The sequence below is a fragment of the Eleginops maclovinus genome, chromosome 2 (assembly GCF_036324505.1).
Source record: "Eleginops maclovinus isolate JMC-PN-2008 ecotype Puerto Natales chromosome 2, JC_Emac_rtc_rv5, whole genome shotgun sequence".
NCBI classification, from domain to species: domain Eukaryota; kingdom Metazoa; phylum Chordata; class Actinopteri; order Perciformes; family Eleginopidae; genus Eleginops; species Eleginops maclovinus.
Window position 1 is genome coordinate 27,973,208 of NC_086350.1, and position 18,277 is coordinate 27,991,484.

An 18,277-nucleotide genomic window follows, 5' to 3' on the forward strand; every position below is an offset into this window, starting at 1 on the left:
TCTGTAGCGCCACCTCTTGGTCATCTCCTCCTTGTTGGCTGTTGGACGGTTGATCTCAGCTGGAAATGACTTAGGAGGCAAGCAAGTCAGTCTCTGACCCACCAAGAAGTGGGCAGGGGTCAGTGGTTCTGGCTCATCCACATCATTGGACACATACGTGAGCGGCCTTGAGTTTATTACGGCTTCAGCTTCGGTCAGCATGGTGCACATCTCTTCAAAGTTGAGTTTAGCTTTGCCAAGCACCTTTCTGAGAATGATTTTGACTGATCTAACAAGCCGCTCCCAAAATCCGCCCCACCAGGCTGCTCTTTCAGCGATGAACCGCCAGGTGATGCCCTTCTCTGAGAAGAACTCTCGTAGTTGTGGATCTTTAATTCGTTGCCAGAGCTCCTTTAGATCTTGATCTGCCCTCTTGAACGTCTTGGCATTATCTGAATAGATCACCTTGCATAATCCTCTTCTGGAGATGAATCGTTTCAGAGCTAGTAAGAAGTGTTCCGTGGACATGTCTGAGACTAACTCTAAGTGGATCGCTCTGGTCACAGCACACGTGAAAAGTGCTATGTACGCCTTTGTCATTGAGCTCTGTATCTTCACATAGAGTGGCCCGGCAAAGTCCACACCGGTAACTTCGAATGGTGGTGATTCTGTTATCCTGTCCCTTGGCAACGGTGCAGTAGTCTGTTGCCCAGGCCTTGCTTTGAATTTCCTGCAAAGTACACATCCGGACACCACCTTCCTCACTATCTGCCTTGCCTTAAGAATCCAATATTTCTCTCTTGTCTGCACTAAAGTGTCTTGTACACCTGCATGGCATATTTGCTCATGTTGATTCTGCACCACCATCTCTGTGTATTTGTGTTTGCTGGGCAAAATCCAGGGGTGTTTTTCTCTGTAAGAGAGATCTGAATGCTGTAGCCGTCCTCCAACACTAAGCAATGCGTCTTCATCCAGAAATGGTTTGAGCTCCCGTATCCTGGAGTCAGTGTTGGGGCATTTCCCTGCTATCAGCAGATCCATTTCGGAGCAGAAACTTTCTCTTTGAGTCACCTTCGTCCAATATTTTTCTGCTTCATTCAGCTCTTCCGCTGTCAGTTCACCGCTCACCTTAGATCTTGAGCGTGCGTTGGTGATGAATCTCTTGATCCAGGCTGTCACTCGGAACACTCTTTTTAGTTTGCTGTACTTCTCTAGACATAAGACAGGACTTAGGAAGTCTGGCTCTTGCTGAACAGCCTGTACTGTAATCTGGTATTTGGATCGGAGTTCAGATCCGACCTCCTCTTCCTGAACATCTTCCTGAGTACTCTGTGAGTGATCAGCTGTCATTAGAACATAAGGTCCTTTCCACCACAATGTGCTCTGCTTCAGGTCCTGTACAGTTAGGCCTCTGGTGGGAAGGTCGGCTGGGTTAAGTTTCCCCTTGCAGTGAGACCAGGACTGTGGGTCGGTTAGGGTCTGGATTTCTGTGACTCTATTCGCTACGAACTGTTTCCACCTATGAGCAGAGCCGCAGATCCAGTGCAGAACTATCATTGAATCTGTCCACAGTCTGAGTTGTGTCTTGTCTAGCTGCAGCGCTTTCATGAGTGTGTCCCCCAACCTGGCTGCTATCACGGCACCCATCAGCTCCAGGCGTGGCAGAGTCATTCTTTTAAGCGGGGCCACTCTTGACTTGGATGCAACCAGGCTTATGGTCACTTCTCCTTCCCTTGTTTTTCCTTCGATGTAAGCGACTGCACTGTAAGCTCTTTCGCTCGAATCACAGAATACATGCAGCTTTAGCTCTTGGTTGTTCTGCTGTGGCATATGCGTTTTGTACCATCGTGGGATTGACACCTCATGCAGTTGAGGGAGCTCTGAACACCACTGTTGCCACTTCTTTGTCATGTCAGGTGGCAGCTCCTCGTCCCACTGGAGCCCTCTCTCCCACATCTCTTGGAACATGATCTTGATCCTAATCGTGAAGGGTGTCAAGAATCCCAATGGGTCAAAGATTCGAGCAGAAGACTGCAGAACACTTCGTTTTGTGTTTTCTCTATCCTTCAGGATATCCAGCAGCCCTCTGAGGTCGAACACAAAGTCATCAGTGGCCGGTCTCCACACCAAGCCCAGCACCTTGAGAATGGACCCGTGTGGTTCTGGCTGAGCAACGCAATCCATCGAGCTCTCCTGCCATTTCTCTTTGAGCTCAGCAGAGCTCGTCATCCATTTGCATAGCTCCATGCCTGCTTCAGACATTATGTTCTTGGCCGTTTTTGTCACTGTATAGGCCTCTGTCACCTCACTTGAACTTGAAATAAAGTCATCGACATACAGTGAGGAGCTGATGATTCCTACCACCTTTGGGTGTTCTGATTCGTACTGTCTTAGATGCTTCCTAATGGTGGCTGCGAGTAGGAATGGGCTTGACGAAGCTCCAAACACCACCCTCGTCATTCTGAGCATGCGCAGCTTCATGTCCTTGTCCAGTGTTGGTGGACCTGTGAACCACAGGAATCTCACGGCGTCCCGATCTCTTTCTGTGAGTGAAATCTGCAGAAATGCTTTCTTGATGTCTGCCATATAAGCAACTTCATGCAGTCTAAACTTGATCAAAACACTCATCAGATCTGGATTCAGATTGGGGCCGGTTAAGAGACAGTCGTTCAGTGAGGGACTTCCATCTTCGTGAGATGAAGCATCGAATACGACTCGCAGTTTTGTTGTCGCCTTGTCTTCCCTCAGTACAGCATGATGGGGTAAGTAGTATGTCTGAGTGTCTTGCGGTGATGCACGCTCCTTTGGCACATCCTCAGCCATTCCTTGCTTTAGGTAGTCTTCCACGACTTCGTTGTATCTGCTGTACAGAGTGACATCTTTGCTCAGTTTCCTTTTCAAACTCTCCAGTCTCTTTTTGGCTATGCGGTAGTTGTCTTTAAGTGGTGGATGATCTTGTCGCCATGGCAACTCCACTTGGTAACGCCCGTCCTTGAGAATGGAGGTTTCTTCAAACCGCTGCAATGCTTCCGCATCCTCTGGGCTCTCAGGCTTCTCACTTGTGATGCCCAGGGACTCGAGCTCCCAGAACGCATGCAGTTGTTTGTCCATCTGTGCATCGTTGCTGAGCAGTATGTTCATGCATGTTGACTCCGTCATGCTGGACACTGCCATTGGGCCTTGCACTGCCCATCCAAATGTGCTCTCTAGTGCCACTAGGCTCTTGGTCAGTCTTTCCACTCGGCCAGACACTATCTGCCAGTAATAATCAGAGCCAATTAGCACAGAAAGTTCTGGTTTGTAATCTCCATCACAGTCAGCTAATTGGAGACCTCTTCTTTTCATCTCTTTCTGTATGTGTTCACCTGGAACCCTCATCAGTGCTGTGCACACTTGTGGGGTCACAACAGCTTCTATTTCAATTCTCTGCTGCTTATCCCACACATTCTCCAAGCTGAGCTTCACTATGTTGCGACTCACCGTTGTTGGAGCAGAGGAGCCAAATGTGTGAAGAGTAAGCGTTCCTTGTCTGGTAACAGGTAGCTGTAGCTCCTTCACTACATTCTCATGCACAAAACTCCCCTGACTGCCTCCATCTAGCAGGCAGCGGACCATCTTCCTGCTTGTGGGCCCTACGGCCCATGCCTTGGTGGTCTGTAACAGCACTGTGTTCTCTGCTTTAGGAATTACTGAGCTTACAAGTGTGTCTGTGTTGGTTGACACATCAGGTGGGGGTGCCAGATTTTTCTCACACACGGCTGCATGATGCCTGCCACCACATGTGGCACATGACACACCCTTCGTCTTGCAAAACTTAGCAATGTGTTTGGATCCCAGACACACAAAGCACCTGCCTAGCCTTTTCAGTTTTTCTTTGCGTGCTGGCACATCGTGGTCTGGACATTTCTCGGATTTGTGTTCAGCACTATCACAAAACAAGCAATTGTTGACTTTCTGTTCAGTAATGTGTAGCGCAGCTGCAGATGTCATATTTGGTTTCTTTATTTTCATGTCACTAGCTGAATGTGATTTGCTGCTGAATTTATTAGTGAACTGGCTTTCTCTCTGATTAAATGATTTCATCATCTGTACAGTTCTCTCTCGGGTCTGAACCTCTGTCTGGAGGAATTTAAGCACATTGTCCACTTTCCACTCATCATTGTCACCTCTTTGACGGCTGTATTCAAGAGCCATGTCATCTGGCATCATCTGGAGCAATATTGGGCATAACATTCCACCATAGGTGTCTGATACCACTCCTAATGATTGTAGGCTTCTGGTTTGAACTTCACATTCATCATACAGCTGTCTTAAGGCAGTGACATCAGATGATCTCTTTACAGGAGTGAGATTCAGTAGCTTTGACATATGTGCATTTACAATGAGATCTTTCCTTCCAAATCTTTTTGAAGTAATTCGATTGCAGCATCATAATTACTGTCTGTCAGTGTGAGCCCTGCTACTGACTTTGCAGCTGTTCCAGTAAGATACGTTTTCAGGTAGGTAAACTTCTCTTTCTTGCAGAGTGCACTGTTGTTATGAATAGCAGTCTCATACTGGCTCCAAAATTCCTGCCATAAGCTTACATCTCCGTTGAACTTGTCAATTTGTAATTTTGGCAGTCTCACTGTCTGTCTATTTGCAGTACTAGCATCACTTTGCCGAGTAGGCGGGGGGGTTACTCACAGTCTCGCTGATCACTCGGTGAGCACGCGTCTTTACCTCAATGAGGCGGTCTCTGTAATCTTCTGCGAGTTCAATCTCCGCCTCCACATCTTCCAGTGAAGTGTGTTCCTCCACTATGTTGTCAAGCTCGCGCAAAGTGTCCTCCTTTGTCGACAATACAGCTAACATCTCCCGCACACGGTTGAGATCCCTCTGTTGGTCTTCCTTTCGCAGTTCAACATCAATCTGGTTGATCACTCGCGTAGTGGAGCTACGAATCGTCCGACGTTTCCTTCTCGCCCTTTCTCCTTGCTCCGCTACAAGTGGTCTCTCTTCAGCCGGGTCGTCAGCCATCTCGTTCTAATTCCCGGGTTTCGGCACCAAAATGTTCTGAACTAATGTTGATGGCTACTAAAATAACGAAGGGAGACGTCCGTTCATTTCAGATGTTTACTAAAATAAAGAACTTAACATATTTACAGCGAGTGGTTGGCTTGAATTGTCAGCATCCTTAACAACATAAAACAATGGCCGCTGTACGACCTACAACACTGCGTATGTGACGTAACACGCACAATGTCCCATGGGTAATGAAGTCCATTTCAAGTCCATTTCCTAAGTATATCCCAACTTAAATGACCTAAAGTCCCTTTTTAATCTAATCCCATATCTGAAACATGAACTGTTATTCTTAACACTTACTTATAAATTGACTAACTTATTAAATGTTGCTTTTAACTATTCCTTTTAAATCATCTGTTCTAAATAAATTCTCTTCCTAACAAATAAATTCACAACAATGGGAGGCCCGAATTGACAGTGTGAAGGTAGTGCGGTACCATCTACCTGAAATACTAGACGGACTGTCAGCACTGGAGACATATGCTACAGAGAAGGGGGACTCAGAGACCATGTCCTCAGCAAAAAGCTTACATGGTGAGCTTAAAACATGGTCCTTTCTTCTGTGCACAATAACCTGGTACAACGTTTTGTATCAGGTTAACCATATGAGCAAGCTCCTCCAGAGCCCGGATGTTTCAATGCAAACACTGAAAAAAGAAACCGAGGGAGTGACAGAGTACCTAGAAGATTTCAGGGAAAATGGACTCGCATCAAGCCAAACGGATGCAATGGAGATTGCAGAAGATCTGGAAATTGAGAGGAAATTGCCTGAGAAAAGGCAACGTAAAAAGAAAAGGCAGTTCCTTTACGAGAGTACAGATGAAACCCAATCGACCCCAGAAGAGGCCTTCAGAAGGGACTTCTTCCTGCCTTTGGTTGACACTGCCATCACCAGCCTAAAAGACAGATTTTCCAGACTGGAGGGGGTGTATGCCCTGTACGACTTCCTGTTCAGCATTGATATCATGAGGGCCACAATCAAGACTGGGAAATTGCATGAGAGATGCAGGAAAGTGGAACAAACCCTCCATGATATTGATGCAGACGACTTGGCATTGGAGATCAACTCTGCTGTCCACACCTTTCCAGATGAAGTATCCAGGTGCCCATTTAAAATGCTGGACTACATATACAGTGAGAAGCTGTTGGACCTGTACAGCAATTTAAGCATTGCACTGCGCCTACTTCTGACCCTTCCTGTCTCGGTTGCCTCCGGAGAGAGGAGCTTTTCATCTCTGAAGCGCATAAAGAATTACATGAGGTCAACTATGAGCCAAGAGAGGCTCTCTGGACTGGCACTCATGTCAATTGAGAGTGACGTCCGCAGGTCTTTGGACTTGGAGGGGATTGTGTCTGCATTTGCTGAGGCCAAGGGCCGCAAGCAGCAGTTTCAGTAGGAAATAAAAAAAATAATAAAGGCTACTTTTCAGTGTATGTTTGACCTCTTTTGTGATTAAAACGCACAGAATTGCGGAAATTTTTTTTTTAAAGGCCCCCAACAACTTCTTTGCCTAGGGCCCCCAAAATCCTAGAAACGGGCCTGCTTCCACACAGAATGTGCCGCTCTGTCAGTCCGCTGTCGCTACGGCTCATTCAGAGACACACATAAAAAAAAAACTTGCATTACGGTTATTTCCACTTTTGTGATGTGAGGTCTTGAGTTGCAGCTTATGAATTTATTTCTCTATATTCAGACGATGAATACTTGTAAATACGTGTGTAAAGTTTGTGAAGGCAGGAGGAAAGCTCCCGCGATCACCGTCTCCTCTGTGTTCGTCCTCCCCCCCTCCTCATCCCTGAAAACAATGAATGACAGGTGATACACACCAGGGTCTGGAACAGGGGGGGTTTCAAAGTCCTGGCTTTCAGACTATTCAAATATTCAAATCATAAATACTTAGATAGTGCTTGATCTAAAAAATAATAAAATAAGTCTAATTAATGTCATAAATTCATGGGATTTATTTAACAGACAGAGAAATGTAAGTGTGCACCCACATACAATATTTCTGTGTCTACGTGCACCATATGTGCACAACTCTGTGTTAATGCTACCAAACTCATCTTTTAAATAAATTGTACAATTCTTGTAATTGTTGCATATTTTCCCTTGCGATTATTTGCCTTAGACTAAAGCTTTCAGATGTAGTTATTACCAAAACCAATAATTATCCAATGCAGAGGCAATAATTATTTTATATATATAATACATTTATATTGTCTTAAAGTTAAAGCCGGCCCTTTGAGTGCAACCATAGTGCTTATGTGGCCCGCGATGAAATTGAGTTTGACACCCCTGGATTAGAGAGTGAAGTTCAAGTTCAATATGCAAAACAACTATGAGGAAAAAGCTAAGAAACAAACTGCTGTGTGTTCTTATTGCTGTGTGCATGTGTGTGTGTGTGTGTGTGTGTGTGTGTGTGTGTGTGTGTGTGTGTGTGTGTGTGTGTGTGTGTGTGTGTGTGTGTGTGTGTGTGTGTGTGTGTGTGTGTGTGTGTGTGTGTGTGTGTGTGTTGAGCAGAGTGCCAAGCACGATGAGGCGTGGATGATCCTGAAGCAGGTCCATGACACCAACTGGAGGGCCAAGGGACAGCCAGAGAAAGTCTTTACTGTGAGTACATATTAAATATGAAATGTGCAAGCGTTCCTTTTAACTCCTAGATAATGATCATCAGAGATTTTTCTTCAGTTTTCCAGGTTTAGTGCATGGTTTCCTAAAGAATATGAAAAATGGCCAAGAAAAAGTGTCATAAATATTCCCTCAGATGTCCTCTATAGTTGAGCATGTTCCTGGCTTAGGTAGTTAACCTTTGACACAGTTCTTTATGTTCTCCTTCCTCTGTTTGTGTTCCCATGGCATAGTTCTTTCAGCCTTGGGGTTTCTGTAATCTCCCTTAAGGAGGGGCAGTCCTTATTATCTGGATCCATATTTGTTTAGTCTCGCTGATGAGGAATGTTGTCATACTCTCTAAACTGGTTAAAACCTCGGACTGCAGTAGAGATCTTCAGAATTGGTCGGGCAACCGCTGTGTCAACTCGTGGGTGCAGAAAATGTCTTGTCAATGCTCCGGCCGTTATCTTCAGAATAAACCTTCAGTGTTTGCCATCAAAGTTCCAGCTTTCCCGTGTCTCTCTGGGTGTCGTCTCTATTGCTCCAGAAGTTTCCATCACACCTGGTACCCTGCAGATTAACTAGTGAGGCAGCCCAGCTCGGTTTCCATTTGATCTAGTCATAAATCAACTTGATTAATAAAGCACTTTAGTACTAGTAAGTAGAACATCATGCTTGAATAACACAATTGCCATTTCCTCGCTTAGTTATGTCACATAACGTTTTGGGTTGATATCATTGTGTTGAGGTCATTATATAGTGAGGTCATGTTTAAAAATAAAAGTCTCAGTATAACGAAATCGCTACCATGGCGACTGAGATCATGACACTTAAATACATTTGGCTCAATAGTTCTTAAAGGGTCTTAGCGTTCCAGTCCAACCCAATTTATGCAATACCAATATTGTTTAGGGGACGCTAGGAAGCAGTAATATTTAAATGAACTATTTCAAATTAGGCGAAAATAACACACATTATAATTGGATAGGATTGTTTCCCAAACCCCTTGGCATTGCATTAGATTTTGCTTTCATCCAAAGCATTATCATAAAGTATGCCTGTATGCAGACAGGACATTGCTGTTATCTTCAGAGCCAAGTTTAGTTAAGACATCTCGAGCTTATAGGTCGGGGGACACATGGGAAAACCAGCTTTTTGTGTAATTTCAAATACACAGCTCCGGGAAAAATTAAGAGACCACTGCAGCATTATTATTTTTATTTTACTATTTATAGGTACTGTATGTCTTTGAGCAACATGATTTTTAAATGTATTTTATTGTATTCTATGAACTTCTGAGAAAAAGTCTCTGTGTTGGAATTCATCAGACACTGGAATGGCTGCCATACATGTAGAGATAAAGATTTAAGAAAAATGTGGAGTGGTCTCTTCATTTTTTCCAGAGCTGTAGATATAAACTGGTACAGATAGTGGTGTTGTGTAACACTGTATCTGGTCATATCCAGTCGTTATCCAAATCAAAGTTTTAAATGGAGATAGTTGGTCTATCCAATAGTATGCACCCATTATAGGGCATTAAGTAGGATTCACGCTGAATACAAGTTAATGATTGCTCTTGGCAAGTTGCTTGTTTTACAATTGTGAGACATGTTCTGACATTTATGTGAGTATATGAGAATATTAGCATTCTTTTACACAGTTTCTTGCTGAATGTTGAGTTTTATGAAGGGGAAACAAGTCGAACATTCCCAAAGACAGTCATCGTCAAGATGTTTGTATTCCTGTGGTGGAGGAAAGGAGGTTCATTTATAAACTGCCAACGGTTGTTCTACCATCAGCCATTCACCTGATGTTTGTTTGCCAAGATCACCCTGTGTAGTAAGCATAGTTACCTGTAGAAAGTAGAATCTGTAAATCCACCTAGCTGAACATTCAGCTCAAAAGTACCTGACAGTTCACAGACAGATGTCAGGTTAGATTTGCTTCTCCCTGCTTTCTGCCCGGGCTGTATTGACATGCGCTCCAGTAGAACTTCAAACAAGACATCAGATAGATGTGATCAGATCGAGTGAGCTAATGCATTAATATGTATATATTCTCACTTGAGACACGCTTGAGCTTCACACATGAAAAATAAAATGTTACATTAGACAAGCTGAGCAGATCATTCATGTGCACAGAGACCAAGAGCAGACAGGATCAGAAGACCGTCAATGTGAGTGGGAGTGACTCATTTCTGACTGTGCATGCCTTTTTTGTGAGTCAAAATAAGCTTATTTTTATATTACAATAGCTGACAAGTAACAGTATTTTTTCCTTGCTTGAGATGAGGAAGGAAACAATTCAAATGGTCCACTGGGATTTGAGTGAAACAGAAGGCGGCTGAATTTTAAAAGTGTGAATCCACAAAATCTCATGTTTAGGAGAAGCGTCTTAAACAAATATAACATATCCATTATGTTCTTTTCAATTCTCTTTCCTTTTTATCTTTTCAGGTGACTCACATCAAGGCACCTAAGACAGCAGAGGATGAGTTTATTGAGATTCAGAGCGCCACAGGAACAGCTTTGCAGCGATGGGCTGTACGCTCACTAACACTCTGTAAACTGGTAAGGTCTTACACACACAGAGTCAACAAGCAGAGATAAGATCTGAAAACATGTGGGCCCAGCGTTAGGTTAATATGTGCAGAGTCCTCCACTAGCTGATAGCTTGACAACTGTGACAGTAGCCATGATCGTTGTCTCTTGCACCTCCCATACTTTTTTTCACAAATGGACACCATAGTGTTCAATAAAGGCAGGATGCGGCACAGTGGGGTTTTGCGCTGATTTTCAGCTCAGGGGAGAGCAGATTCGAGCCCCACTGTAGTCAGCATGTTGTTGTGTCCCTGAGCAAGACACTTCACCCCAAACTGCTCCTGTCGGGATTGTCCACAGTATGTATTGTATGTAAGTCGCTTTGCATATTAGTGTCTAAAAAAGGGACATGTGATGTAATTGAATTGTTAGCACACTAGCTTAGTATGGTCACTAATGGGACTTCCCTCTCTAGGGTGTTGGCCACACTAAATAAGCTATGATAGGCTCCTTCATATTAGACTTTCCGGGCTCTTATCCTAAAAAGAGTTGTATCTGGATTTTCAGCTTTTGTTCAATGCTGTGAATTTGCAGATTCAAATTGCATTATCTTTTGAATGAGGTTATTTGTTTTACATTACAAATGTGACTAGGACTATTCTGCCCCCGCTTCCATTGCTGGCCGGACAGATAACAGGTTCCCAAGAAAAACTCTGCTTTAGGACTTCCTTTTAAAGCTCTAATCAGAAAGCACTGTAAAACTGAACACACAAGACGATGTGCATTAGTTTCATGCATAGAAATCATCCAGCATATCATACAATTCCCTTGTGTGCTAACAACAAGTTAGCTTAATGCTAACCCCTATTAGAAATTACATTGATACGCTAGCGGTTAGCATACATCGATGTTACTATGAATTTACATCAGTATTTCCATTATTTATCAATGTACCCCTAAAGCAAACTCTTTATGAACAACACTGAAATAACAGAGCATGAAAATACTTACAGGCATATGTTTTCTTAGACCACAATGACAAGTAGAAACGTGTTTCTGAATACATGTGAGACTTCAGCGACTACACTGAGGGGACAATATAGAACTCAAAGCATTGTAGGCCTAACTGCCACTTTTGCCCACTAGCTGTCCTTTGACCTACATAAACAAAAGGACTTCATTCTGTCCATCTACATTCAAGATAACTAATTTGCTACAGTATTTGAAACCCTGTGTCTAAAATGCTATTGGTAGCTACATTTGATATTGTAAGTACTTGAACTCTGCAACTTTTATTAAAAATGCAACACAACTTGAAATAGCAAGGCCTGAGGCCATTGTTTTTTCCTGAAACCATTACACAAGGGTTTTTCTGAAACAGAAACGCTTTCTGGAATGATATTGTGATGATCCTTTAGTCGGTGCTGACTGTGACCTAGCGTTGTTCCCTGCTGTGTGGGTATTTGTCCCAGGTGTTGAAGAACGTAGCATCACTCCTGTCTGCAGAACTGAGGTTTGCTACTCTCTTCATGGCCATCATCTGGTTCTGCATGGCTTTCAGGTGAGTCAACCATGTTATGTATTAAATTGTCATCCAGCTCATCAGAAAGAGATTTAACATATTTAAAACAAGTCACACTTATACAAGGTAGGACATAAAGAGCAAGGCCATTGACAAATTATATTAAAAGTGTTATTCTGGTTGTTGTGTGCTCCTGTTATTGATTCAGTGTTCTTTCATTCTGCATCCTGTCACAGTTACTATGGCCTGTCTGTGTGGTTCCCTGACATGATCAAACACCTTCAGCATGAGGAGTATGAGTCCAAGGTCAAGGTAAGGTGAACCACAGCTCATGACTCATGATCATTTTGTCGTGCTTTTGCGGCCGCAAGATTTGAATCTGCACTAAAACATTCATGGTTTGATATGTCATTGATTGGGGTTTTAAATGTATTCATGTTGTTTGTCCTTCTTTAGGTGTTCCATAGAGAACGAGTGGAGAACTTCCATTTCAACTTTTCTTTAGAAAACCAGATCCATAGAGAAGGGGAATACATCAATGACTCGTATGTACCGCTGCATCATCTCCATAACACAAAGCTATGCAGAAATATAACCAGCAGACAGCAGCTAGAGTCTCTAGGTTGGGTTGGAGTGTGTGTGTGTGTGTGTGTGTGTGTGTGTGTGTGTGTGTGTGTGTGTGTGTGTGTGTGTGTGTGTGTGTGTGTGTGTGTGTGTGTGTGTGTGTGTGTGTGTGTGTGTGTGTGTGTGTGTGTTGGTGGCTGATGGATCAGATCACCCTCAGTATAGGCCATGATAACATCATCCAAAGACAGCTACTTTAAATTTACAGTCCAGAAAAGGTTCATCAACACTTCATCCCAGTGAACATAATGAGATTATGACGAGGTCTACAGTTTCAATCATTTCATTCTCAGTTATGTTGTAAGCAGGAGGTTTAGCATGCTGTGTTTTGATGTACGTGTTGATGTTTGTGATGCCCTGGAACTCATAGAACATTGGCAATATGACCACAGATAATCTTTAACTGTATGCTAATGTTCAGAACAGAAAGGATGGAAGTGCACTGTAAAAACCCTGTTTATAAAAGGTATACACTGTGTATACATGCATATGCCAGGTATACTATCAAGTCAGTAGATATATAGCCCCTGATTCTGTTACAGACACCTCGAGTCCTCTGGGTTCCCTCTAGCTAAAGGGTGTGTGCAGCAATGCAGGACAGAAGATAGACGGAAGTAATTTATTGAACCCAATTTTTTTATTGGGTTCTCTAAAGTTTAGTTTTAAAACAGTGAGCTGGACCTGGGGTTGCTGTGTGGTTTTATATCAAAATGAGCAAGTGAACCTCAAGGGATAGGGTTCACTTCACCTCTGCAGGAGGACATTTTCAGTGCAGATATACAGTATGGTATACTACTGTATATTATTTAACTTCTATGCATTTTGCAGAATTGAAAAATACAGAATGGGAATTTTACAGCATGGATGGTATAATTAACAGGGCTGCCAATGGAGTACACAATATCATGTTTCCATGTAGATGATCATTCCACCCTTTGAACTCCATGGCAGTAATGTCAGAGACGGCCATGTTGAATTAACCAGTCAAACCCATTCTTACCTTTCTAATTCTGAGCTGCCACAGCAATAGAAGTGAGTCCATGTTTTTTTTTGTCTGTTGGCTTGTGTGTGTGTGTCCCATCCCACCCCCATAGGTTCATCAAAATAGAGATGAAGTCAGTGAAGTTTGAGAGCTCACTGTTTGAAGGCTGTCGCTTTGAAGACATCAGGTCCACAGACACTGTGTTTGAGAACTGCACCATCCGCTTCAGCCGCTTCTCTGACACAGGTAGGTTCAGCTGGAGCCGGAGGGGGAGCTGCTAACCGCTATAAGAGGGATACAGGTCGGAGTTACAGTTTAGAGGGTTAATCAAGGTTCAAGGTTTTTATTATCATGTGCACAGTCACTACAGTGTAGTATGGCAATGAAAATCTCAAGTTCTGAGCTCCTCCAACATATTATAAAAGGACATTAGACAAAATAATAATAAAAAAGAAATAGAAATAATAAAATAAAACTAAAAAGTAGTACACAATTAAACAGTAGTTTAAATTAGAGTAAAAATAGTGAATATAATATAAACACAATAAGCTAAATTATGCATGGAATGATCATCTAAATGCATTAGATACCATATATCATTATACTTTAGAAATTAAGAACTTGGTTGCACAGCAAAATGCAATATGTTGAAATCAGTTATACCTGGTTCTGACCTATTGTATGCAGTAGGGCCTCAATATCTATGTGGCCTACATTAAAAAAAAAAAGTTTTAATTTTGGACACAACAGCAGGTTCAAGCTTCACCTGAACCTCCTACCAGTACAAAGGAAAATCATACAATATTGCCCACTCCTTTCGGCCTTTCAAACATTCTATTTAGTCAGCCACCAATTGTGCAAGTTCTCCCATTTAAAAAGATGAGAGAGGCCTGTAATTTGTATCATAGGTATACCTCAACTATGAGAGACAAAATGGGGGAAAAAATCCAGAAAATCACATTGTAGGATTTTTAAAGAATTTATTTTCAAATGATTGTGGAAAATAAGTATTTGGTCAATAACAAAAGTTCATCTCAATACTTTGTTATATACCCTTTGTTGGCAATGACAGAGGTCAAACGTTTTCTGTAAGTCTTCACAAGGTTTTCACACACTGTTGCTGGTATTTTGGCCCATTCCTCCATGCAGATCTCCTCTAAAGCAGTGATGTTTTGGGGCTGTCGCTGGGCAACACGGACTTTCAACTCCCTCCAAAGATTTTCTATGGGGTTGAGATCTGGAGACTGGCTAGGCCACTCCAGGACCTTGAAATGCTTCTTACGAAGCCACTCCTTCGTTGCCCTGGCGGTGTGTTTGGGATCATTGTCATGCTGAAAGACCCAGCCACGCTTCATCTTCAGTGCCCTTGCTGATGGAAGGAGGTTTTCACTCAAAATCTCACGATACATGGCCCCATTCATTCTTTCCTTTACACGGATCAGTCGTCCTGGTCCCTTTGCAGAAAAACAGCCCCAAAGCATGATGTTTCCACCCCCATGCTTCACAGTAGGTATGGTGTTCTTTGGATGCAACTCTGCATTCTTTCTCCTCCAAACACGACGAGTTGAGTTTTTACCAAAAAGTTCTATTTTGGTTTCATCTGGCCATATGACATTCTCCCAATCCTCTTCTGGATCATCCAAATGCCCTCTAGCAAACTTCAGACGGGCCTGGACATGTACTGGCTTAAGCAGGGGGACACGTCTGGAACTGCAGGATTTAAGTCCCTGGCGGCGTAGTGTGTTACTGATGGTAGCCTCTGTTACTTTGGTCCCAGCTCTCTGCAGGTCATTCACTAGGTCCCCCCGTGTGGTTCTGGGATTTTTGCTCACCGTTCTTGTGATCATTTTGACCCCACGGGGTGAGATCTTGCGTGGAGCCCCAGATCGAGGGAGATTAGCAGTGGTCTTGTATGTCTTCCATTTTCTAATAATTGCTCCCACAGTTGCTTTCTTCACACCAAGCTGCTTACCTATTGCAGATTCAGTTTTCCCAGCCTGGTGCAGGTCTACAATTTTGTCTCTGGTCTCCCTTGACAGCTCTTTGGTCTTGGCCATAGTGGAGTTTGGAGTATGACTGTTTGAGGTTGTGGACAGGTGTCTTTTATACTGATAACGAGTTCAAAAAGGTGCCATTAATACAGGTAACGAGTGGAGGACAGAGGAGCCTCTTAAAGAAGAAGTTACAGGTCTGTGAGAGCCAGAAATCTTGCTTGTTTGTAGGTGACCAAATACTTATTTTACCGAGGAATTTACAATTAATTCTTTAAAAATCCTACAATGTGATTTCCTGGATTTTCTTTTTCTCATTTTGTCTCTCATAGTTGAGGTATACCTATGATAAAAATTACAGAACTTGCACAATTGGTGGCTGACTAAATACTTTTTTGCCCCACTGTATGTCCTCTATTTATTTTCATTCAGACCTTAACAGCTATTTTTAGATAAATATTTTCCAATTAGACATTTAGCATCAGTTTATCCTTCCTCTTTTGTTTTAAGAAGGTGGAGAAAATGTTGCTTTCTAATTTGAAAACAAATATATATATTTTTAGTAGGGAGCCAAACTGTAAACAGCTGATGCAAACACATGACAGAACAGTACACAGTTAGTACCTCTCTGTATATTTGTTGTGATCTGAATATATTTATGTATGACACGGATAAAGATAGTAGCTTTTTGTTACAGAAAAAGCACATTTTCATTCCTGTCTCGAGATAGATGATTGAGTTTAATATTACAAACGATGATACACTCAGTCACAAGATCATTCATGACTTCATGACTGCTCCCTTTAAAACAGTAATCAAATATAAAAAGATAGGATGTTAGGAGAGCAGGAAGTACGAAAAATCTACAGCAGTGAAGGTTCAATAAAAAAGAACAAACAAACCCCCCCACATGTGGTCATGAGTCTCTGCTGTTCCGCTGCAGACCTGTGGGAGGAGAAGTTCATCGACTGTAAGATGGAAAACACCACCTTTGAGCACAACAAACAGGGCTGCCACCTGGACACTGGGGAGGAGAACGACGTGCTCATCTACCTGGTCAGCTTCCTGGGCAGTCTGGCTGTGTTGCCGGGCAACATCATCTCTGCCCTCTTCATGGAGAAGATCGGCAGGGTCAAGATCATAGGTGAGTTTTGGAAACGTCTCCCATTTCATTTTATTTTGAAAACATGTCCACACGTGTATGTATCTCTGTACACCCTAAACATCACAGTATATTTTGGAACACCAAACAATGGTGGTGAAAGACAACAGAGAGTGTCCAGAGGGGGGGAGAAACCTTATCTTGGAATAAGGGTGTATGCCTGCCCAGTTTTCTTCTCCATTAGAATCACGGGTAGATACGCAAATCATTTTTGCATTGTGATATTGGGTCTGGCTGAGGTCTGTGCTCTCCCTGCTCCTCTGCTGTATTAAGATGGGTTTTTTTAATTAGATAATAGAATTATAAATGTTCACAGTATTAATAAGGTGGGACCACATCCTGTCAGGGTTTGGGGAAATAGGGCCCAAGTGCAGCAAAAAGGGAGGCAGGTATGGGTACAAACAAAAGGCGAGCTTTATTCCAAAGCTGTTATACAAAAATACAAAGTTAGGTAAAGTCCAGGGCATGAAAAACACTTGACTTGAACACATGAATACGATAACGAACTGACAACAAGACAAGGGAGACAAGGACTATTTGAACATGAGGTAGGGAGCCACAGGTGGAACCAATCAGGGGCGGGGTTTGACAATCACAATGGAGGGAAAGCACACAAAGGGAGGCGGAAACACGAGGGCAACAGGTGACAACAATGAAACAATCAGACACAAGGAAAACCAAAAGACAGGAAATATAACTACACATGACACAACAGAGGGAAAACCTTTCAAAATAAAACAGGAAGTGCATGACAGGACTGGACATGAGTGACTTGACTAAACTAAAACATACAGGACCAACACCTGAAACTAAACAAGACATGACATAATATAAACATGATTAACAAATTTGACGAGACATAACACATCCCAGCTTGGTGATGGTGAAGCAGGGATAGATTGAAGGGTAGATGGCCGACTTCTCAACTGAAAGCTGGCAGAATCAACTCAAACCATTTAAATGTTTGTATTCTGCTGGCAGGAGACAGAATTCTGCCTTGTGTAGTCTAATTGTGGCAGGGTGGTTTGTTACTAAATTGGATGTTTAAAAGGGGATAAAGGACCAACACACCACCTGGGGACTCCAGGAATGGACACAAAAAGACAAAGTAATCAGGACACAGGTTCGATAACTGAGGGGCAGAGATGCGTTTTCCAATAAAATCATCTTTATTAAATGTAATCAAAAGAAAAGGAAACTCAAGAAATGTTGTTAGAAAACAAACCAGAAATATTCAGCTTCAAACAATCTTTATTATACAATTGTTCTAAAAATCTTTATCCAGACGTTAACATTAAAAGTATATATATGAAAAGAAACCCAAACTAAGGATGGCTGAGGCCAGTTCATGGGGGGGGCAGGCTACTTCACGTGACACTACAGTGCAGCCACAGCAAACAGGTCACTCACTCGGGCCCCCTAGTGATCTTCACAACAACAAGCACTGAGGGGGAATAGCCCCCCCAATGACCGGCACTCAGCTCTACTAAATTCAAAACAAACAACTGAACCAAGGTTAAACAAAAAGGATCTCAGCTGGTCAACCACTAAATAAACTGGGGCTCAATATAAAGCACAACAACTAAAACTAAAACGGTATTATATAAAATAAGCAGAAGCTAGAACTATTATAATGACAAATGCAAAACAAGCTAAACTAAGAAAAAGTAAGCAAGCAAACAGCACTACACAAAAACTTTAAACAGCATAAATAAAACAGCAGCAGGTGAACCTAAAAGCAATGGTTACATTAAGGTTAAAAATCGCTCACCATGTGGCATACAAACAATTCAGGTTCT

General features: G+C 42.5%; 1 protein-coding gene across 1 annotated transcript in view; it reads left to right on the top strand.

The window, feature by feature from the left end:
• LOC134880600 (synaptic vesicle glycoprotein 2B-like) overlaps positions 1-18,277 on the top strand; it is a 56,929-nt gene that overhangs the window by 31,747 nt on the left and 6,905 nt on the right. Inside the window, exons 7-13 of the mRNA XM_063907594.1 lie at positions 7,568-7,657; positions 10,114-10,227; positions 11,670-11,758; positions 11,956-12,031; positions 12,176-12,264; positions 13,438-13,571; positions 16,260-16,460. Of these exons, the coding sequence (XP_063763664.1) occupies positions 7,568-7,657; positions 10,114-10,227; positions 11,670-11,758; positions 11,956-12,031; positions 12,176-12,264; positions 13,438-13,571; positions 16,260-16,460 (793 nt within the window). The remainder of the gene's footprint in view (positions 1-7,567; positions 7,658-10,113; positions 10,228-11,669; positions 11,759-11,955; positions 12,032-12,175; positions 12,265-13,437; positions 13,572-16,259; positions 16,461-18,277) is intronic.